At 52.2% G+C, this 23,224-nt stretch overlaps 1 protein-coding gene across 4 annotated transcripts in view; it reads right to left on the bottom strand.

Annotated features, from left to right (window-relative positions):
- TMEM132C (transmembrane protein 132C) overlaps positions 1 to 23,224 on the bottom strand; it is a 308,550-nt gene that overhangs the window by 49,477 nt on the left and 235,849 nt on the right. For all 4 annotated transcript variants that reach the window (XM_032396388.1, XM_032396387.1, XM_032396389.1 and 1 more), the window contains one exon: positions 17,616 to 17,799. In XM_032396388.1, coding sequence (XP_032252279.1) covers positions 17,616 to 17,799 — 184 coding nt within the window. The remainder of the gene's footprint in view (positions 1 to 17,615; positions 17,800 to 23,224) is intronic.

The raw sequence follows: 23,224 nt of genomic DNA, 5'->3' as shown, positions 1-23,224 counted from the left end.
TCATCACCACCATCATCATCATTACCATCACATCACCACCATCACCATCATCACCACCACCACCACCATCATCACCATCGGCATCATCATCATCACCATCATCATCATCACCATCACATCACCCTCATCGTCATCACCCTCCTCATCATCACCATCACATCACCACCATCACATCACCATCATCACCATCACCATTATCACCATCATCATCACCACCATCACATCACCATCATCACCATCACCATCATCATCACCATCATCACCATCACATCACCACCATCACCATCATCTTCATTATCACCATCACATCACCCTCGTCATCATCACCATCACATCACCACCATCACCATCATCACCATCACATCACCATCGTCATCATCATCATCACCATCACATCACCCTCGTCATCATCACCATCACCGTCACCGTCACCATCACCATCATCACATCACCACCATCACCATCATCTTCATTATCATCATCATCATCATCACCATCACCATCATCAGTATCTTCATCTTCGTTCACCTCCTCCTCTGCACATTTCCACATAAATATTTTCCACTCTAAGGTGTGCTGGTAAAGATGAGAACACTGGAGTTGGATTTGGGTGAGAGCCTATTTGCATCACTTTCAAGCTGCGTAGCCGGGGCATGACAGCTGTGTCCGCAGGCCTCGGTCCCTCACCTGTAAAATGTAGATGATGTCAGCCCAGGCCTGCTGGAGCAGCTGGTGTGAGGATTAAGTGAAATGGTGAATACGAAGCACTCAGCCCAGAGCCTGTGTCCAGTAAATGCTAATTATTATCATCATGAAAATGAACCTCAATGTGATTCAGCAGAGTTTGATCTCACACCTTTGCCAAACCAGGGCAGCTCTGATTTCTGGGGGTTCTTGCTAGTTTTTGCCTCTGACTCTCCCCGGTTATGCTCCCCAGGGTGACACAACTGCATTTTCAGGCGGGTCCTGGTGATGACTGCCTCTAAGGAAGGCTGACACTGAAAACATAAAACAAGACCAAATATGCGGAAGCATTTTATAAACTGTAGAGTGCTGAGCATCCAGATGTCAGGGAAGGGGACTGAGACTCACTGTTTAGGCTTCCGCCACTCCCAGGACCAAGAAAGGCACCCAAGCAAATGCTTTGCCCCAACCTCTATGAAGAACTGAGCACAAAACACCCAAAGTCGGGCCTCCCATGCAGAACTGGAAGCTTCTGGAGGTTCGGCAGAAAATGAAGTCACGATCATGTTTCCTACAGTGTCCCTCCACAGGAAACACATTTTATAAATAATCTCGATTAAAAGCAGTCTCAAAGTTGCAGGTGACATTTTCGCTTGCTGACCTGGAAGGTCTCAGAGTCCCTACCTAGACACAGAAACCAGAAGAGGAGTCAGTTTACAGAGAGGCAAGTAGTCACAGTCCCCTCGACTGAGCTCTGTTTCCGGAATTTCCACTCTGCCAGCAGCGGGATCCACCTGGGATGTCTGCATTAGGGGCGGCCCTGTTCTGTTTGCCGTGTTTCCCAGAAGCAGGTGGGGGGAGGCGTGGCGGGGGGGCGTCTTGAAAACGAGGCAGCAAGAATGATTGAGGAAAGGTTGCAGTACAATAAATACATCTGTGACTCCACTCCAGCTGGTCTCACAGCCTCCCGAGGGTCACAGGGAAGAAGCCGCGTGTCAGACAGACCAAGCTTCACATCCCAAGGCTGCGCGATCTTGGGCGAGTGACCTCACCCCGCTCAGCCTCAGCTTTGTCATCTGTGAAGTGGGAATAATAACTCCTGCCTTATGGAGCTTCTGAACGGCTTTAAGGAGATCCCGAATGGAGCCAACAGAGCGTGTGGGAAACACCCCACAATATCACTTCCACCTGCTGGGGGGAATGCACAGGTGTGAAGGCTTTCTAATAACTCTTAGGGAATATCAACCAAAGGAGGGTGACAGGACCTCAAAAAATATATACAAAAAAAACAAAAGTGCTGTAGGATCCAGTGATCCCAGGTCTAGGTATACATACGAAATAATTGAAGTCCAGATTTCAAAGAGATATCTGCCCCCCCCCATTCACAGCAGCATTATTCACAATGGCTGAGTCATGCAACCCCCCCCCAGTGTCCGTCAACAGTTAAATGGGTAAGAACATGTGTGCATGTATAGTGGAACAGTATTCTGCCTTAAAAAGGAAGGAAATCCTGCCATTTGCAACAACACGGAGGAACCTGGAGGACATGGTGCTCAGTGAAGTGAGCCCGTCAGAGAAGGACAAGTGCTGCGTGATTCCACTTATATGCAAAGTCTGAAACCGTCGCCCTCACGGGAGCCGAGAGTAGGATGGGGGTTACCAGGGGCAGGGGGAGGAGGAGGGGGCAGGTGCTGTTCAGAGGGCAGGGAGTTTCCGCCACGCGGGACGGATCCCTTCCAGAGATGTGCTGGACGGCACAGTGCCTGAGGTCAGTCACATGCTTTACACTTTGTTAGGAGGGCTCATCTCACGATAAGTATTCTTAGGACCATGAAAACCCAAACCCAAAACTCAGACACAAGGAAACTTCGGGAGGTGATGGAGATGTTCCTTACCCTGACCGTGGTGGTGGTTTCCCGAGTGTATGTATGTGTTCAAACTCATGAAATTTTATACATTAAACAGGTACTGGTTTTTTTTCTTTGTACATCAATTATACCTCAATAAAGCTGTTATTTTTTTTAAAGGCAGATGAAAGGGATCCTGAGCATCCCAAGGACTTGACTCGCCTGGATGAGTGGGAGGACAGAGCTGAGACAGGGAAGTCGGGGGGGGGGTGCGGGTTGTGCATGGGCGTCGGGTGGCGGCTAGACCCACCTGCTGGGGCTCCGTGGATGCACAATGTGCAGAACCCAGTACTCTTGTCTTCGGCTTTGGGCCTTGCTGCAATGTGTGTGCAAAAGGAAAAGAAACTCCCACTTGGGGCAGGATTTGGGGCCAGAAGGTGGTGGGGCGGGATTATGTGCTATGTCAATGCACCTGCTTGGTCAGCCATGGCTGCTCAGAAGTTCTTTCTCGAAATGGAGCTACGAGATGCCAAGAGCTCTTATAATTTTCTGCTGCAACCAGGAGCAGTGCTCACTCCATTACAGGTTGCTTTTAGTTAATGGTAATCCATTTCAGGGGTCCATGGAACCTGGTAGCAGGTGGTCCCTCAAAGGGAAAATAGGAACTCTCCCATATGTGTGTTCGGAAGGTAAAAGAAACACTTTTCAATAAAATGAATGAATGTGCTGATTTTGACCTTTTTAGACTCCATGGCAAAATCCAGATGGAGGCCAAAAAAAAAAAAAAAAATCTCATTTCATCTAGCTGTTCTTATATTAATTTATAAAGCAAAATACCAAGATTAATTCTCATTCAAATCTGTACCCACCTAAGGTTCTTGAAAATGAAATTCCATTAACAATTCTCTTTCGTTTTTACTTTCAGGAATTCTCAGTATGCAGGGACTTCGGCTCTGGTAATTTCTGCACTGGCGCTCAGCGGGGAGTCTGTAAGCATTCTGAAGACTTTTTTTTTTTCTCCTCCCATTATAGGACACAATGCAGTATCTTACAAAGTTTGTTTTTTAGAATCTCTTAACATTATGCAAGCGTGTGTCTGAGATAATATTCACATTTGTAAGTGAGTTTTAAGTCTGATTCAGTGAGTGATTTAAAGTACTCGCCCTGAGTACCTGGATCGCTGACCATGTTTGTGGGTGACACGCACACCCACACCAGCATTTGTCAGCGAGCTGGAGACGGCTTGTGACTACTACTGCTCAACAGTATTACTTGGAAGAGGAATTATATACTCCTCATATACTTGTTTTCTAATAAATCCTGCCTTCTTGAGGCCCCTTCAGAAGCAAAGAAGTAAAAGGGACACCGTGAATCTCAAGCCACTAATGACAGTGTCTATGGACTCTGGCAAAACAAAAACAAAAACAGAAAAACCCCCAAAACCCAGAAATCAAAGTCCTTGATTTGGAGCTGAAATCTAAAATGGGAGGACAAGAAAACTAACAAAGAAATGAATATTAGGTAGATGGCATCTCTTCCTCTACAACTAAGGAAAGTGGGTTTTACTTGCTCTGCTGCTAAGTTCAGTCAGGGCTGTCAAGTACAGTTGGGCAGGCTTTGCACTGCACAAGGGCTCCTCATTCAGACTGCAGATATAGTGAATTTTCTGGCAGAGGGAAGTCAAGTGCCTTATGGAAGGGCACCTCTTTCTAAGATGCATAAAGACACTGCTTGGGCCAGTGGTCTGGACCTTCCCCCAAGACATCATGAATCACGAAGAAGAAACACACAGATATTTTCGGAGCTGTCTCCTAAGACAGAGAAGACCAGTTTCTAAATCCAGCCTCGCCTCTTTACTTTTCAATTTCATTACTGAAGGGCATGTTGATTCATGTAGCATGTAAGTAGGAACCTTGATTATTTTGTTCACGCCTTAAACTCAAAGTCCAAAATGCTCACGTGGCACATAGTGGACATCCAGTAAATGTTTGTTCAGTGAACAAATGAACTGATAGGTCATCCTGTACCTGAAGCCACTTCTACAGTCAGCTCGACATCTGCCCTTCACTGTTTTCCCATCACCTTGGGAATATAAGTCATTAATCACGGATTTTGTGGGCAGGGAAGGTAACATGAAGGAGGGAATAATGAGTCCACCATGAAGAGGATTCTAGGTGGAAAGTGAGCAAGTGAATGAATCAAATCCCTGCTCACAGTTAACTCATACATTTATAAAGAACTGTCTTGTTGGGGGACTAGGTTTCTGGGTGAGAATCTGAGACACAGTACCACCTTCCCCCTCCCCCAGACACCTGTTCAGCCTTCTTCCCCAGCCCGGGAGTTCTCAAACACGTTGGTCTCAGAGCTGGTCCTGAATTCCTGCCCTTTATTGCTATTTCAAGCCACCACATCCTGGGGTAAATTGTCAAACATCACTAGCTAGCTCCTATGCTATGGTTACGAAAGGGTCTCGGGGACGCCCAGGGGTTTCCATATCCCCTCTGAGAACTACTGCCCAAGGGCGTGCGGAATTTAAGGAGATGTATTCCACATAAGTCCGAGTGCAGGGGGAGCACTGGACTGAAGACGCGGCTGGACGCCAAGGAGGCTGCCCTGTTCCCCCAGCTGCTCCGTTGTGCAGGTGGACCTGAGGAGCAAAACGTGCTGGCCGCTTCCCTCGGGCTCTCTCGGAGTGTTCTTCCTACTCTGTCGTCTGCTCATTTTCATAGTCTCGGGTCTTGTGCTCACCCAGTAATTAAGGACGCAGTTCCGGCAGATGTGTTGGGACAGAATTTCACATAATATTCAGGAACTTGGAGTAGGTACTTAAAAAGAACATTAATAAAGTCTGTATGGATCAACAAACAACGGGAATTTGCTCCTGCGTAGTAAACAAGGCATTTTACTAGGAAGGTGGAACAGAAGTTAATTAATTAATGCTACTGTTACTATTATTATCATAAATAATAATGACCAATATTGATGTAGCATTTACTATGCACCAGGCACTCTCCCTAAGGGCTTTGGATATATTTGCTGATTTTTTTCAGTAGGCTCCATGCCCAGGACTTTCCCTGTGCCCTCTCCAATTCTTTGTGGTTCTTTTTGGACCTGGCCTCCTTCTGAGGTACACATGCCATGTCTGGCCAATCATAATCAGTGTGGTTGTCTCAGGAATAGGATGTCAACACAAGCTAGAACCAGGATAAAGCCTGAGACTTTTGCTGGAATTCCCGAAGAAAAGGCAGACTTTCTCCTAAGAATGCTAAATTGCTTGGGTGTGAGCCAGGGTCTACCTTTGGGAAACCCTGCCTGAGAAAGAGGTCTGCAGACAGAAAAGCATAGCTGGACAAGAGAGACAAATGGCTCACGGAGGAGGCGTGGACTGAGCACCTGGATCCAACCACGCCTGAAGCCATGTGGACAATCTAATTACCTCTCCCTTTGGAGTTAAGCCAGTTGAGTTTGGTTCTTGCCACCTGCTCCAAAATTGTGCTGATAAAATACAAGGAATTAAGAGATCCTTCATTATGCTTTTTTTTTAACCTCAACATACCAGATCAAAGACAATATGAAAAAAAAAAATGTAGCCATGCCATTGGCAGGTCCCACAGGAATGACACTGAAGAGTGGACAGATGAATAATGACGAGAAGAGACTGACTCACAGCAGAGCTGGGGCAGAACCTGGACTGACATTGACATTTCCCACTTAGCCACCTTATTACTGTCACTATGTCACTATCCTGTCCACGAATGTGGCACTTAGCCATGTGTGGCTATTTCCATCAGCTAATTAAAGTTAGGTGAAGTTAAAAATTAAATTCCTCTGTCGCTCTAGCCAATTTTAAGTGCTTGATGATCTCATGTAGCTAGTGACGTACTGAACAGTGTGGACGAGGAACATTGTTACAGAAGGTATACACAAAGCCTTAACAACTGCTTTAAAAGCTTCAAACAGGAATGTTTCCTTCCCAGATCATAACTGAAACTCTATAACACTTAGGAACACATGGAAGCTATACACATCATTTTAACTCATTGGTTCAATGTGGATATTGGTTGACCACCCACAAGGTGCTGAGCCCCATTAAAGAAGCTGGGGACGCACAAGATGAGCCAGAGGGGTGACGGATGGTGGACAGGTCAACAGAAACACACGTAACATCACATCTGGTAGCGATGGGGGCTGCAAGGGGAAAGCCACGCAGGGAAAAGGGGATGGTCTGCAGGAGGTCCTCACGGAGGAGGCAGCTTTGAGCAGAGATCTGGATGGAGCAAGGGAACAAGCCAGGAGAAATCCAAGGGCAGCCGTTCTTGGTCCTGGATGTGCACCTGAATCACCTACGGAGTGTTCAAGCACAGGTGCCTGACTCATGATGCTGATATCATTCACTTGGGGGTGGGTGTGGCCAGAAGGCTCCCCCTCCCCCACCGCACCCCCAGCCCAGGGGATTCTAACGGGTGGTCCAGGCACCACACCCTGATCCAGGGAAGGGGTCTCCAGGTGCGCCAATAGGACCCACGTCACCTGGGGCTGGTTAGCGGTTGGTGCAGATTCTTGGGCCCCACCCCCCAAGCCGCTGAGCCGGAGACCCCGTGTTTGCACCAGCCCTCCAGGGCGTGCTGCCTGCGCTCAGGGTTCAGAGCCACCCAAAGAGCCCATCCGCTCTCCTTTCTTAGTCCACAACTGGCTTTTGAGTTCGCAGGATGACTCATAAAAGCTGTCCAAAGGACCCTGTGTGGCGTACAAACTCCATTGTTGTCCGAGAAATGAAGGGATAATGCTCTCAAATGGGGCCAGACACACATAGCATCTGTCAGGGAGGTCGGGATGGCTCCTCAGAATCCATTATGTCCACACAGACACAGGGTCTCTGTTCTTTCCCCCAGAATATTTCCTTTTCCCTCCTGTGTGACAGTTACTCACAGTGAGTTACAAACTCACCCCCGGATCAACGCTCTAATATGTTTCCCACGCGGCCGTAATTATGGGGCCGCAGAGCACAGGTTGGTGCTTCCTTCACGTTGGCCTCGGCGTCACGAATCACGCACCAGACAGCTAGAATAATGCACCTGCCTTCCGGCTGGATACACCTCAGCAACAGGTGTTTACGGGCGGCTTCCGTGACCAAGTGATGGAGAAGACAACAGTCCTTCACCTCAAGGGGCTTATACTCGAGATGGGGAAGACAGACCCGGGCATACGTTCACTCACTGGCAGCCCCTTATTAAGCACCTACTGTGTACCAGGCACAGGCGTAGATGGTACTGATGGAGTGACCCCTGCTCTCGTGGCGCTGACAGCCCAGTGGGGAAACTCAGGCAAAGAACATATGAATAAGTATGCAATTTCCATCATGTTGTGAAGGAAAATCAAGGTGGTCAGGGCAGAGAGTGACTGAGCTGTGAGTTTAGGTAAGGTGACTGAAGTCAGCCAGAGGAGATTTAAGTGGGGACCTGCCCAGTGTGAGGAGAAACGCAGTATGGAATCTGGGGAGAGGCTCCAGGCACAGGAAACAGCCAGTTCAAAGGCCCTGGGGCTGCAGCACACAGGAAGGGGAGGCAGAGGTCATTAGCTCAGAGAGTAGCCATGGGCGGGACATGGAGGGCCATCGAGGTCCTGGTGAGGCTCATGGCACAGACCAGGATCCCTCACTCCCTGATGTGGAGGCCTGACTCCCCGGCTGCTGGGTGCCGGGATGTGGACGGGAGCCCAGCCCTGCAGTGGGAACGTGTCCGAACCCTCTGAGGTTAGAGGCACGGGAACGGGAGAACCGGGCACGCAGGGGACATCCAAAGTGAATGTTCGGGATAATGTCCAGGATGCCAGCACACAGGGACGGCCTTTTACACCTGTTGTGTTCTTTGCTGTTTCCCCAGCCGGGCACTCAGCTGGCCTGCGGTGAATAGAGGGCGGAAGGTGGTCGAAGGTAAGGGGCTCGGGCCCCGGTGAAGTGGGTGTGAACCCCAGCGGCCACACAGCCCACACTCGGGGAGGCAGGAGGGTGGTGGAGGCAGGCAGCAAGTAAGAACGTGAGACGGGTAAGGATGAAACAGTGATTCTGTCAGATGTGATGGACCGGGGACTCGGAGCCTCCGTAGCATGGGGTCCCGGCAGGCAGCTGCGGATGCTGTCAGGGGCAGGAGGGTCCGAGGAGACCCTCATGCAGTGAGTGAGCTTTGAGCTGACTCTGCGGTGGTGAGAAGGAGCCTTTCAGGAGGGGACCCAGCAAGGACGAAGATGCCCAGTGGGGCGGGTACAGCAGCCTCTAAAACACTGCCTGCAGTGGTGGGTGCTTAGGGGGGAGTTTGTGCTGGTGCCTCTCTCCTGCCCCGGGCTGGGTGATGTGGGGGCCGGGGCGTCCCTCCTGCCCCGGGCTGGGTGATGTGGGGGCCGGGGCGTCCCTCCTGCCCCGGGCTGGGTGATGTGGGGGCCAGGGCGTCCCTTCTGCCCCGGGCTGGGTGATGTGGGGGCAGGGGCGTCCCTCCTGCCCCGGGCTGGGTGATGTGGGGGCCGGGGCGTCCCTTCTGCTCCCCTGGCTGGGTGATGTGGGGGCCGGGGCTTCCCTTCTGCCCCGGGCTGGGTGATGTGGGGGCCGGGGCGTCCCTTCTGCCCCGGGCTGGGTGATGTGGGGGCCGGGGCTTCCCTTCTGCCCCCCCCCGGCTGGGTGAAAGGAGCTGAGGGTCCCCTTTTCCCAGCAAGTTGAGTGATGGAGGCACTGAGGTGAAGATTTACTTCTCCATGGCCCCAATTTTTAGCCCATTTTGGGTCACGGGCACCACTGGCTGGTAAGGTCGAAGAAGCCCTTTTCAGAATAAAGATTTTAAATGGATACAATAACAGAAAGGCTTACAGAAGGAACTAATTTCAGATCTAGTAATCCATGTCCTTCCCCATTACTGCACGAAGTAATAAGATCTAGTATCGAGTGTAAAAACGAACATAATTTCAAATTAGTGAAGAGTATGAATGGGACTTCAAGATATCCGTATCAGCTGTCCTTTGATGAAAACCCATACAGCTCGCTCGGGGGTGGCTGCCGCAGCGTGGGGTTCCTCCCAGGGAACACTGGGTTTCCGGCACAGGTTTGGGATAGAAGGTGCAGCTCTCCCCAGGCAGGTTGCTGCACCTGCCTGAAGCTCTCTGGGACCCTGGGTCTTCTCTGTAGGTCCCTCCCCCCCAGGCCCGATTTTCTCACACTCCAGCCTGACGGCTGGGGCTCAGCCCTCAGGGAAGAGCGGCCCCTGGGCCAGTGACCGGACTCTCCCAGGTGGGCGGGGTCCGGTTCGCGGGGGGAGGGGGGAAGTAGACCTGCTTCTCCGGGTGTGCTCCCCCCGCCCTCGCCTCCAGCCAAGATGATTCTAACTGGCCGGGGGGTGAACATTTCTGTACTAACCGCCATGGGTTTACTATAAGGTGAACGGAGGCACAGACGGGTCAAGTCACTCGTCCAGGGTCACACAGCCGCTCAGAGGAGGCCTAGGGTTCACATCAACATACTTGGCTCCGGATTCCTAGTCTATCCTGAACGCAGAGAAAATACTGACGGAATGGCAGAGTCCGTGGCGCTGGGCACGGTGGAAGGGCGAGGCCGGTGTGCAGAGGGCGTGTAGTCAGCCGGCGCTGGGGCCTGAGCTCTGTCCCGGGCTCCTCTCCCGGGCCACTGTCCTGCCGGGCCTTCTGCTGATGCTCATGGGGGGATGTGGGATGATTTCTCTTTGTCTTTTTTCCCCTCATTTCTTTCTTGCTTCTATGTTCCCCACCTCTATGTCTTCTCCCCAGTGAAGTTATCACAATTTTTTTTAAGGATTTATTTATTCATTTTAGAGAGGGAGGACGAGCGCGAGCGGGGGAGGAGCAGAGGGAGAGAGAGAATCTCGAGCAGACACCGCACTGAGCGTGGAGACTGACTAGGGCTCGATCTACGACCTGAGATCATGACCTGAGTCGGATGCTTAAGGGACTGAGCCTCCCAGGCGCCCCTGAAGTTATATAATCTTCAACATTAGAACACATGTTTTACTTTCTAAGTAAAGTAAGTAAAATAATGGGAGGGGCGCCTGGGTGGCTCAGTCCTTAAGCGTCTGACTTTGGCTCAGGTCATGATCCCGGGGTCCTGGGATCGAGCCCAGCATCAGGCTCCCTGCTCAGCGGGAAGCCTGTTTCTCTCTCTCCCTCTGCCCCTCTCCCTGCTCATGCTCTCACTCTCTCTTTGTCAAATAAAGAAATAAAATCTTTAAAAGGAAGTAGAATAACGGGAGGTCTAAACTTGGATGAGGTCTGAGCATCCCTCTACCCCAGCCATGCTTTGCTGCTGGGGAAACCCGCCCAAGCTACTGGGGGCGGCAGCGCGAACGCCAGCGCCGACCGCTCCCACCGTCTGGGCATTTCCTCCTTTCTGGCAGGTGGTGGGTAAGGGGTCATTCCTCAGATAATTCGTTGGTAACCCTGAAAACATTCCTTCCAAGTCAAAAACAGCTTCAGACGAGTCACCGACTTGTTTTTAGACAGAGACCCGTGCTAGTCAGCTGGAGGGAGGGGTATTTCTAAATTGAATTCCACAGTAAATCTCTAGCTGTGACAAGAAAATACTTATTCTGCCCATATAGTTATTTTTCAACCCAGCAAACATTTTTCAATTGCCCGAGAGCATTGAAGCCATCCTTAAAACACTCTCGGGGGAGTCACAATATATAATTTCCAAGTAGGGAAAGGAGCATGAATATCAGAGTAGGAGGTTTCTGGGAAACAATAAAACATTATTTTTCTATTGTCTCTTTAAAAATAATATTCTCCAGTCCCCGTCAAAGGAGACATCTCTCAGTTCTTTGAAATGTCTGCTGATGCCTTCTCGAACCCGGACGATATTGCCGACGCGCTTCCCCACGGACCCCCAAGCAGAGCGAAGCCATTCATCACTTGCAGGTTGACAAGCGGGTCCAAGAGCATCTGGACAATGCCCCCCGCCTGCTAATGCCCGTTCTGCCCCCACACCGGGTTCTGCGAACTTAGCAGGGAAAGGATGCCAAAGAGCTGCCGCAGGATGCTGTCGGGTAGAACAATCCAACCACCGGGTACAGAGACCCCAAAAGATCCCATGACCTGTAGGTTCAGTGTTAATTCTCTATGAAGAGAGGATGAACGTGGTCAGGACCCCTTCCTGACCATGTCTGCTTCTGAGGACGATCGTGAACTAGAAGGGAACATGGAGCCTGCTTCCCTCAGGGTCCTGGCTGGAAACAGGGGGCCGCCTCAAAGGCTGGGTCAGAGGATGGGTAATGACGGGCTCCCGACAGAGCCGTGGGCAGGAGCAGAGGGAGTAGCCGGGGATGTGCTGCTGGGAGCTCTTAGGAGCCCCAGATCCGGGGGCAGGGGGAGGCAGCCAGTTCCTGGAGCCCAGAGGAAGGAGAACCACGGAAAACAGGGTCCCCCACAGGACAGGAGCTGTAGGCTGAGAAGACCATGCCTCTGGCAGACTTGCAGCAAGACAAGGAGGGACGAGGACATCAACAGAGCTTTTTGGGGTCACAATTCAACCCACAACAGGAGCCTCCGTCTCTCTCTGCTCTGTCCAATCACCTCCGGTGCCTCCCGCTGGCTGGACCCCACCAGAAGCCAGAGGGCCAGAGAGGCTGAAGGCTGCAGTCCACAGAGGCCAGCCCCCCAGAGCCCAGAGCTGGGCAAAGCAGGAGGGCAAACTGCTGCCTCCCTCCCCCCGTCCCCCCCCCCCGCCAGCCAACCTCCCTTGCTGCACACTTGGCCTGGGGCTCCCGGCATTTCTCAAACCTTAATGAATCTCCGTGACGCCCCAGAGAGGTGAGGATTAAGATCATCATTCTGCAGATGTGAGAACAAGTAGCAATCTCTTCTTTAAACAGCCCTGGCGACAGCCACTTTATTTTAAATTTGATTTTATGCGGAGAGATGTGGACACGTTCTAGGAATTTTGAAAGCTTTATATAAGGGAAAAAAAACCCCAAATTCCCACCATGTTTCAGGGGTCAAGGAAAATGATTTCATCTTAAGTTTGCAAAGGCAAAAAATGGCGATTGTTTGAAACTCTTCAAAATTTGGGGTCAATCTCGCCACCTCCCAGGAAACTCAATCTGGGACTCAGTAGTCAGTCCTGGAGCAAAAGGTCTCTTCCTACACCTGCCCAAATGAGGTGTTCCTGCTTACTCTAGACTATGCATTAAATTTAGTTTTTATTTTTAAATAAACACTAGGGAGAAACACGGAGGCACTAACAGAACAAGAAACATGCTCCACTCCTTTGCCCTGCGTTACCTGTCTTCAGGTAACAGCACCTTACTGATACCTGGTCCTGTCCTGTGAGCTATCTACCTGTCTGCTGTCCTTTGGCACCCCCAGAGTGTAGGTACCCTCGGAGTGTCGGCCTCCCCAGAACATCAGCCCCTCCTAGAGTGTGAGCCCCCCTCAGCTTCAGCATCCCCAGAGTGTAGGTACCCCCAGACTGTCAGCACTCCCAAGCTGTTGGCGCCCCCAGAGTGCGCATGCAGTGTGGGCAGGGGCTGGGTGGGGACTGGAGGGAGGGGCGCTTGAGGCCACAGAGCTGAGACCTGGGGCTTTCCTGCCTCCAAGCAAAGAAAGGACCCTTTGCCAAGAAAGCGGGAAAGGGGTGAGGGAATGTCGGCTTTGCAGGTCAGTGCTCTCCACACAAAGTAGTGCCAAGGGACCGTGTGGCTCAGAGACTCCTGCCTCGATGGCTCACTTTGCAGGAGAGCTGAAGCCCTTCCCCCTTCCCATCTCATCTACTCCCTGGGAGCTGGAGCCTGCAGCTGAGGGGGATCCAAGTCCACTGAGGAGTCACTGGATTCCCACCTTTCTCACCTGGATGAGGAAGGCGTTTGAGAAGGCCTGATTTGAAGGTGAGAACTTCCCCAACAAGGCATCTTTCCCATCTGGCAATCCTCTATTTGACCTTTCTGATGTTTGTACTTCTTTAGAATGAGCGACCACTGGGGGGAGTTTACTTAATTTTTTCCAAGACCTGACCACTCGACTCACCAGCCGCTAACAGGTAATATAGAGATTTGCTTCTTGTTTCCTTTTTTTTTTTTTTAAAGCTTCTCATCTCCTAGTCAAGCTTCAGTTCTATTTGTTAGTTGATTCCAATAAAACTTGACATTTTGGCTACTTAAAACTGTACTAAAGTTCATTCTAGGAAAAAAAAAAAATTGAAAATAATAAAACTGAGACTAGAAGTTGCTCCCAACTGCCTTACTTGCTGGCTGCCTGTCATCATAGTTGCAAACTTCTCACGCTGCTCTGCACAGCTGAGGTCAAACCGTACCTTGCAGGGGATGCAAACTGAGGACCTCACCGAGCACCTAAATACAGACCTGCTGTCTCTGCCCCAGGGCAGCCACGTGAGTCCATCAAAGATCGTTCGGATGAAGCCAGTTCAAACTCACTTACAGTTACTTGCAAACAAAGGGATTCTGGGTATGACATAAGTAGTCACTCCATTTTACCTTAAAAGCATTACAAAAACACAGTAACCACAATAATCACATCTTGCTTGGAAGAGGGCTTTCTTGTGGCCCCTTGAAAAGTATGGCAAAATAGTATCTCCTATCCTTACCGTGATTTCGCTTTTAACAGTGAAAAAGCCTTATCTTTTTAAACTAAGTAGGACAGGAGCTAAGCACTTACACCCTAGAAGTGATGCTGATGTTCCAGGTCACAGATCTGCTACTTTTCTCCCTAAAGGGCCAGATAGAAAGTATTTTAGGGTTTGCCAGCCAAGAGGCAACACTGAGCCTATTAAGAAGCCCCTTATATAACCGCTTCCAATGCAGCTACTTGGAAATACAAAAACCATTCCCAGCTTGCAAGGTGGACAAAAACAGACAGCGGACTGAGCCTGCCCCATGGGCTACATAGATTTGTTGACGCCTCCTCCTGGACGTGTAAAGTCAAGAGGAATCATTCTCCAACCTCCACGTATCAGCAGCTCCGGGCCGTAGATGACGCCTTCTGCGGTGAGGCTGTGCTGGGCGTGTCTGTCCGCCCCTGTCCCTCGGCGGCGGCCGGAGTTTCCCATCATGCACTACGCGCCCCAGCTCTCCGGCTCTGCACCTGCTCCACGGTCACAAGCTCCCCAGGCTCCGCCAATCAGAGCATTCGGCTTCAGCGATTGGCTTCGGGTTGGCCACGTGCCCCGAGCCGAGCCAATCAGTGCTCCTCAGAGCGGGTCCCAGGAGATCGGCCCGAGTGTCGGCCGCCAGGCTTTCGCTCTTCTCCTGCCGGACGCGAGGCTCTGACGGGGTCCGCCCAGCACGGCCCGGGCCACCTTGGGGACAAGCCTCGTGTGTGGGGACTCTAACCGGGCGCCACACGCAGAGGGAAGCGGAAGGGGAAGCCAGCTTCCACGATGACATCGTTGCTCCGCGCGGTGTGCAGCCCTTTCAAGTCACCCAGGTCGGGCCTCCGGAACGAGACTCTGCGCGTGAGCACAGTCTCCGGGGGTCTCAACGCGCAGCAGCCCCAGACCACTTTTCTAGACGGTTCGGTTCCACGAACCCCGTGGGCGTCGGGCTGCGGGTGGTCTGTGTAACCGAAGGGCTCTGGCTGATGTGTTTCCGGGAACCCATCGTACAGTTCTGCCAGGTGGGCTCTTGCCCACGAGCTCTTAGCAAGGCAGGCTGATAGCAGCAGTAGGGGAGTGATGGCTTTGGTGCTGCTCAGTCTGCAGGTCTGGCCGCACCGTGGAACCACCACGGGTGCCTGCCTCCCACCCCCGGGGGTCCTCACTGAATTTGTCAGGTTGGGGCCCCAACAATCATTTCTAAGGCCTCCGAGGTGATCCACAGGTGCAGCCAGAGTTGAGACACCACTCTGAGTTCTGCTGTGGTAGGGATTGGTACGCGTTTTCCAGAAACGGCCGTCAGTGCATACTTCAGCCGTGGTGGACCACTCCTCACCTGCCACAGCTGCCCGTTCTTCCTGTGGCCAGCCAAAGTGGCCATAGACCATGCAGAGCTGGATGGGCGTGGCTGCGTGCCCCTAAAACTTGACTTAGAGAAATAAGCAGAGGCTGGGTGTGGTCCTGGGGTCGTACTTTGCTGCTTCCTGTCCACAGAGTGACTTCATTATTTGGATGAAAGGCATTTCAACTCCTTGCATGCCAGATATCAGGAGGGGCCATGTGTCCGTTTGCTTCCTGGTATCCATTCTCAAGTTTTCTAGCGAAACAATCCTGAAAGCTCTCCGCTCTCAAACTCACGTGGTTTGTGCGGCTGACCCATGTCTTCGTTTGGCCTTTCCTGGAAGGATTCCACTGCAAGTGGTTTATTGTGAGGTGCGGGCAACATCTGTTAGGGAGTGGGGAAGTGGGACAAGGCACACGGGACCATGGCGGGCATTACCCAGCAAGGGACCACGGGCTGTGATTGCAGCCTAGTTGCACTGGGCCTAGGGGAGGCAGCACTGTGGAGCTCCTGCCTCACCGTCAACCCCCAGGCGGGCCCAGGGAGCTGGACTCAGTGTCTGCCTGCTCCCGGGAGCCGCAGTGCGGAGAGCTTCCTGGGTGGGGGTATGCTGATCCCTCGGTGCTTGTGCCCTGCTGCACAGGTGGGAAGGACGGCTTTGGGCGCCAGGCAGAACTCTCGGGCGAAAATGAGCTGGTGCTTGAGGTGGAAGGGGAGGCGAGGGCAGGGCGGGCGACCCACAGCGTCTGTTCCAACCCGTGCAGACTCTGGGGGTGTAAGCCTGTCACGGGGGCTGCTTCGGGGAGACAGCATGACCCCAGAGGAGTCGTCGTGGCAGTGAAACCTTTGTCGGGGTTTCTGGAAATGAGCCAGGTGCCCTTCCTGGGCTCGAGGCTTGAACCGTTTGGCAGGAGTATCAGCTGCCATGCTGCCATCATGAGTAGATGCAGAGGGAAGCCAAGAGGCAGAATAAAACAGTCCTGGAGATGGAGCTGAGTCCTGATCAGGCAGAAGGGAGGCCAGGACGGATCCTGGACTCGGAGTCGCACAAGCCAGAAGATTATCGCTGTGCTTACGCCAACTGGGTGGTGTTTCGTCACATGGAACCCAAAGAATCCTAATTGATACATTTCCCAGCTTGGTATCCGTGAAGCCTGCTTATGCCAAAGCTGAACAGAAATTAGTTTCACAATTTCCGTGCCAGGCTCCATGTGAGGGAGGGCAAATTCTGGCAAAGACACTTGTAGCTGAACGTCAAAGGACTCTCCACGCACCTCTGAAACGCCATCCTTTTGGACCTCCTGGCAGGGTGTCTCCGTGGGGCGGTGCTGAGCGTGGCAGGTGCAGGTGAGCGATCACAGAGCAAAACTGCCGTGGGGCTTATCACCATTCTCTCTCCTTTGCGTTCCCAGTGGCCAGAGGGTCGAGCCAGAAGTCACGGCTGGGTCTGTGCATACTGTGTCCATGCTGTGGTCCGTGTGGGTCAAGGCCATGTTGACGCGCCACGCGGTGAGGCGCAGACCGTGGTGCTCACCCAGCCCTTCCCCTGCACCCTCTGGAGTTCTGACGGGGCCACGGGACTCCTTAGGACTAACAGCGTGTGTGTGGGGGGAGAGGGTCATATGTCATTTCCAGGCCATTGCTTAGAAAAGCATGTGACTCTCCAACCGCCCCTTCCTCTGTCAAGGAGACCACGAAGGCCACGTATTCCTGATGTTATAGCTGTAAGACGGTGAAGGGCCCATCCATCGAGGCCCCCGAGACCCCGCATGGAGCAGAGTCCCCTACCACTTTGGCCGTGCAACGTTAGCTAGAATCGCTGGGGTCGTGTGCAGCGCCTGAACCTCTGTGGTCGTTTGCTGTGACCGGCCTGCTGGCTTCTCTGACGAATATGCAAAGTGGCCTCCCGTCTCCTTCTAACAGGGAACAGAAGGCCAGACAGGACTGGGGCAACTAGAGGCGAAGGAAGTCCGTAACAAACTGGGACGCAGTTACAGCGAGGGTTGTGAGGGAAGCAGGAAGGTAACCGAGGTTCAGAAATGATACTGTGACTCCCCGAGGCACCAGCACCGGCGTCCTGGGCCAGCAGGAAGCCCACAGGGGCGCCGTCGGCCCACACGGCTCTTACCGTGGCCAGGGGAACGATACCAGCCAGGTCCTTCTGGCTGATGAAGATCTCGGACACGGCGCTGTCTGTGGTCGCTCTCCGTGGATATTCCACCTGCCAGGCGATGGGCTGCGTCCCCGAGAGGCTGCTGAAGCTGGCTATTTCGAAGTTCATCTGCATGACCTCGCTGAACAAGCTGCTGCTTCTGCAAAAGGAGCAAAGGAGAATGGCTTTGAGCCGACTTTGTCCCGTGGAAGGGTCCTTCTCTCCCTCTGCCCCTGCCCCCGTCATAGCTGTACCTAGAGTCTAAGGAAAAAGCCACCACCTTTCCGGGGCAGCCCCTGGATGGGGCGCCACCCCATTAGGGCTGCGGATGGCTGGGACGGAGCAGCACCCACAGTGGGAGGAGCTGAGCGAGTCTGAGCATGGGGTGTTGGCCGGTGTCTTACGACTCCTCCGACCACGGGAACCCGTCGGCCCCACCCCTGCAGGATGAGCCTGGAGGACCTGGGACCTAAACGGACTCCTTTTCAGCTCAGTTCCACGGGTGTGCCCCGCACTGCAGGCCTAGCATTTCCTCTGGTTCTAGAGAGGCAGAGAAGCACAGAAGGGCCCTGGGCGCTCCCCTGCAGCTGGATGCAGCCCCGAAGTGGGTCAGACCCCTCCTCGGGGACGCAGACCGGGAAGCCAGTGAGGACGCGGCCGCTGCAGGGGGGTCCGGGCAGGTGTGGGCTCCGGGCTCTTCTGGGGCAGCAGTGGGGGCGGTTCGTGCTCACGGGCCCTCGGGTCCTGGTGCCAGGGGGACGGGATGAGTGTTTCTGTGCGGGGGTCCCGCAGAGCCGGCAGGTGTCCTGCCTCTTTCCTCCCCAGATGCCTTGTCCCCGGCTCATGTCAGTGGCTGTCCTGAAGATGGTGTGAACTGCCTTGCATCCTCTCACACACCCCCTTCTGCTTCGAGGGAGGGGCTCGTTGGCTAATGGGACTCTCCGGTGCCCAACGAAGCCTTCCAATCAATACCCTAAATCTGAGGGGACCCCACATAGCTGTATTTTGAGCAAGCTTGCCTCAGCGATCATGATGCTTTTGGAACTAGCGAAGGTCTAAGCTTCTCATTTTTCAGACAATGAATTTAAGGCCCAGAAAGGGGAAAGGCTTGCTCACCACCACACAGAGCCAGATGGAAGGTGGCCGTCTCCGGAACCCCCATCCCGTGTCCTCCTCCACGGCAGCTGGAGGTCAAGTGAGGAATCACAGGACACCGAGCGAGTGGCTCCCATGCAGGGGGCGGCAAACAGAGGCCCAGGGGCCGAATGCAGCCTGCCGCCCATTCTCATAAATCATTTCATTGGAACACGGCCCCGTGTGTGCGTTTACATTTGTCTCTGGGGCTTTCGTGCCGCAAGAGCACGGTTGGTCAAGGGCATTAGGTAGTGGATGGCCGGCGGCACCCCAAGTCTTTGTTATCTATACCTTCGTGGAGAAGTTTGCTGGCCCTCGTTTTAGGAGGTCAGGAAAGGGGAACTTGGAGAGGTTCCTGGAGCTGTTGAACCAATAACGTTGTTACTGGTGGAAATGAGAAGGAAGGGCTTTCCGGGCACGCAATGGGATCTGTAGGGTGGGCAGGATTCTGAGGAGCTGGGCACTGCAAGGGGGTGGTGGCAGGCCGCAGCATGTCTAGCTGCATCCGCTGGGAAGGCCACATGGCTCCAGGTGAACCGAGGGGAATTTTCTATAGCATGTCAAGAAGGAAACAAGTATGCTTCAAAACAGCATCCCCACCGTGTGCGGGTCCCACTCTGAAGGGTGCTGGAGAAGCCCTTCCCTTTGCTGGGGCCATAAGGACACACCCACCCAGTCTTTGGGGGCGCTTGTTCAGCAGCCAGAATGCTACTTCTTCACCTCATCACCCTCAGCCCTGCTCCGTGGCTGGGGCAGGGGGAGACAGGGAGGTCGCCACACTTCCCAAAGCCCTGGGACTTGTGAAATCTGCCTCATGGTCTCTAGGCCAGCAGCGGGGCCCAGAAAATCACGATTTATGAGATGCTGGATATCCCTCTGGGAGGGAACATCAATCCAGCATTTGTGCATCAATCCATGAGCTGTGCAATCTCAAGAATGAATGACTTGCCTTGGAAAATGAGGGAGAAGTGTCTGGAGTCTGGAGCGTTTCCAAACTAAGAGCCTCATACTTGGTCTGGCAGCTGAGGCCTGCAGGGATCTGAGCCTCCAGAAATCCTTCCTACCGGCTCTGGCCCAGTCTCTCTCTTCCCTGGGTGACAGGCATGCCTTTATTTGGGGGGGGGGGGCTGTTAATCTTGCTCTCTTAGCAAGAACACTCGCCTTGGCATCTCCTTAACCACAGCAGAGCTGGGCACGGGTTGAGACATCAAGACTGTTCAATGGACTCTGCAGACTTCCTTAGTGATGGATGAGGCGCAAGTCCAGCTATCCCAAGACCCATCATGGCCCCACTGGGATACACCTGAGTTGGCAACACGCCTCAGCCCACACCCATCTTCGTTTTGTTGTAAAACTCTTTTTTGAGCATCGTACCAGCTGACACCAGCTTCTGAGACTAAGTTTTGTCATCTGGACAATCGAAATGATGGGATTCCCATTGTCCAGGGAGGAGACGGGCATGCAGAAGGGGCCGGCATGACTTACCCTGGCCACGTCCTCCTCCCTTGCACTTATGGGAACAGAGCGTGCAGTGTCGGACAGGAGGAAAGAGAAGTGGTGTTTGCTGTTCTGACTTCGAAAGCTATTATGTTATATGATTTCTGTGAACAATGGGTCACCTTCCTAGGGTATTCTGCTCAAGGTAATGTAAGAATAAGGACAACAAGCCTTTGTGTATGAAATGTTCCCTGTGCACAGGCACTGGACCAGGTCCCATGCATCCGTTATTTCCAATCCCAATAAAAACCCTTTCGGAGGTAATTATGGTTCTTATTTTGCACAAGTACCAGAGCAGAGACATTCTTGTGTTCCTGCACCCAGTGTCGGTGTTTGCACTACTTGGTCCTCAACCATGGACGGAAGGCAATGACCGGCAGGCGTCTATTGGAAAGCTGCGACAGCCCCCTCCTTCCCTTCCTACCATGTGTGAGTCAACTAAACTGACTCATGGTTTCAAGATAGAAAACATTTCAAAAGTCACAATTTTTTGGGGGGAAAACTCCAGCTTTCGATGGAGCTGGGCAGAGTCCTGGGTCATAGGGACACCAGGGTGGCACTGGGGGCAGACATCTGACCCCCACTTGCAGGAGGCTTCAGACCTCAGACCAGGAGGAGAAGAAGCTGTTCTGTGTCCGCAGTGACCTCGGGAACGTGTGCGAGAGGGAGGCCAGGCAAGACCAGCCCAACAGCAAGATGAACCCCGGGGAGGCTCTGGATGAAACATTCTGACTCAAGACAAGGAATTCCTTTGGGAAGAAAGAGAATCAGCTCCCTCGTTGGTTCACTTCTGTGCAGTCCTGCCTCTTCCTACTCTCCCTCACCCCACACGGCTTTCAGCCGTCTCATCTCCAAACACCGCATAATGGGATATATCCAAATTAAAATGAATTGAGCCATATTTTGAAAGGGGAGACTTCAGGGGCACTAAGGGGAGAAGGCCACAGGGTGGCTGTGGTCGCCGGCTCTGTTCGGAATGGGCATGTCGCCACATCACTCCCACCAACGGCTACCGTGTGGATCATGACAGATTGTTTTTTTCTGGAGTTTCTCTATAAAATCTCTGGATTTTAAAATTTAAGAAGCTTAATCTTGTAGCCATGATGTGGCTCAAGCCGCTGGCTGTCAGTTTGCTCTCTCTGGCTGCAGAAAGGGGTGCTCTTGTATTCTGGAGGCAGCATTTCATACAAGAGCCACACGTGGAGGTGCAGATGCTGGCCCCGAAGATGATGCAATGGGATGATTTTCAAACTGCGATGCCAGGACCCTTAGCATACCGAGGCGGTGACGGGGGTGGCCGTGGGACTGGAGGTGGCCCTTAGTGTCATCCCCTTGTGCCCTTTACTTCTGCAGCAGGAAAAGCAGCTCCCACCTGACATGTTGTAATGCTGGGCCTCCAGGAAGTATTGATTTAAAAGATGAAGGAAGAAATAGGAGGAGGGAAAAGGTGGGAAGGAATGAAGTGAGAGACAGAGGGAGGAAGGAGGGAACTAGGGGGTTAGAACCAAGGCTATAATGTGGGACTCTGCCAAGGAAACACAGCATGTGGTATGATCATGCTGTGGGCTTCCAAACAGACCTCCTGAGTTCAAATCCTGGCTTCACTTGCTGGGTACCAATGCACAAGATGCACAACTCAGCCTCCTTTTCCCTATTTGCAAACTTGGGATGCTGCTCCTTCCCATTTCATAGAGTTGATAGGGGGATAAGCAAATGAGTGAGTAAGTGTCATGCACTTAGAACAGTTTCAAAATAGCAAATATCAGTAAATGTTAGCTGTTCTTGTTTTCAGCAGGACTTGAAACTATGCTTGTTCTCAGTGACTCGATGTCTGATTGCCTGAAGTCACCTTTACATCATGCCCCCTAGGGCTGGTCCAGGAGCTCCCTGAGAACAAGCCACAGTAGAGAAGCTCCGGTCCACCGTTCCTTGCAAACTGGGATCCATTCAGACTTGCATTTACTCAGTAGCTGTCCCTGTCAGACATGGCACCATATTACACCACATTTCTCTGGAATATGGAGACCAAGAAAGGAAGAAATTTGCCTGCAGTTCTGTCTGTGGTCAGTGTCCTCCTGCTGTCTCTGAGCTGACAGAAATCTTTGCTAAGCTTTGTCTTGAAGGGACTAAGAGCCCTCCATGCCCGCCCATCTGGGGCTTGTGATACTGTTGGAGTAATAAAGAGAAGAATTTAAACACTTAAGTGACTCGAGAGAGCGCCCAAGAACCACCACTTGGTAAATCAATAGTGTAGATTTATTGCAGTAACTCTTGAAAGAAATTTTCGAAATTGGCTTAAAAAAAGCTCTTACTCAAAAACAAATAAATTCCCCCAATAGTCATAATAAAGTTTGGACCACTGGAAACCCAATTTACCAAACCTTTTAGCTATTGAATTCTATCTTGTAAGAAAATGGAGTCTGGGGGGCGGGGTGTGAAGGAGCCAGTAGGGCTTTACCTCTCCACTATGGGGTGTATGGGATTTTATCAGCCACTGTAGACGGCATAATGCCTACAGAAAGAAATGAGGCGAACAAAATGAAGAAATCAACCTTATAATAGGGAAGCCAGTCCGGGAGAACAGTAATTCAGCCCAGGCTTTTATTTTATTCATTCTACTTCATGTGAATTTCATGAAGGCAAAGGACACACACTTCCCCTCCAGGAAGACTTTATTAGATAGTCCCATTGACCCCAAGGTCAACACCCACGCCCCGCTGCTATCTGGGAGCTCTCCGTGGTGCTGAAGGGTATCAGTTCAGGATGCGCGTTGCAAGCAACAGAAAGCACTTTGGGCTGACTGACAAAGAAAAGGGAACTCAACAGATGCCTCAAAATGACTAAAAAGTGTGGAGAAAAAGACAAGGACAGGAGATGGGAGCAAAGGAAAGTTACAAGAACCTGGGACAAAACCGGTTTTGTCATCAAAACTGATGGTGCCAAAACTAATTGTC

The sequence above is a fragment of the Phoca vitulina genome, unplaced genomic scaffold (genome assembly GCF_004348235.1).
Source record: "Phoca vitulina isolate PV1807 unplaced genomic scaffold, GSC_HSeal_1.0 scaffold91, whole genome shotgun sequence".
Taxonomy (NCBI): domain Eukaryota; kingdom Metazoa; phylum Chordata; class Mammalia; order Carnivora; family Phocidae; genus Phoca; species Phoca vitulina.
The sequence above is the reverse complement of the archived record's forward strand: the minus strand, read 5'-3'. Positions and strand labels throughout refer to the sequence as shown.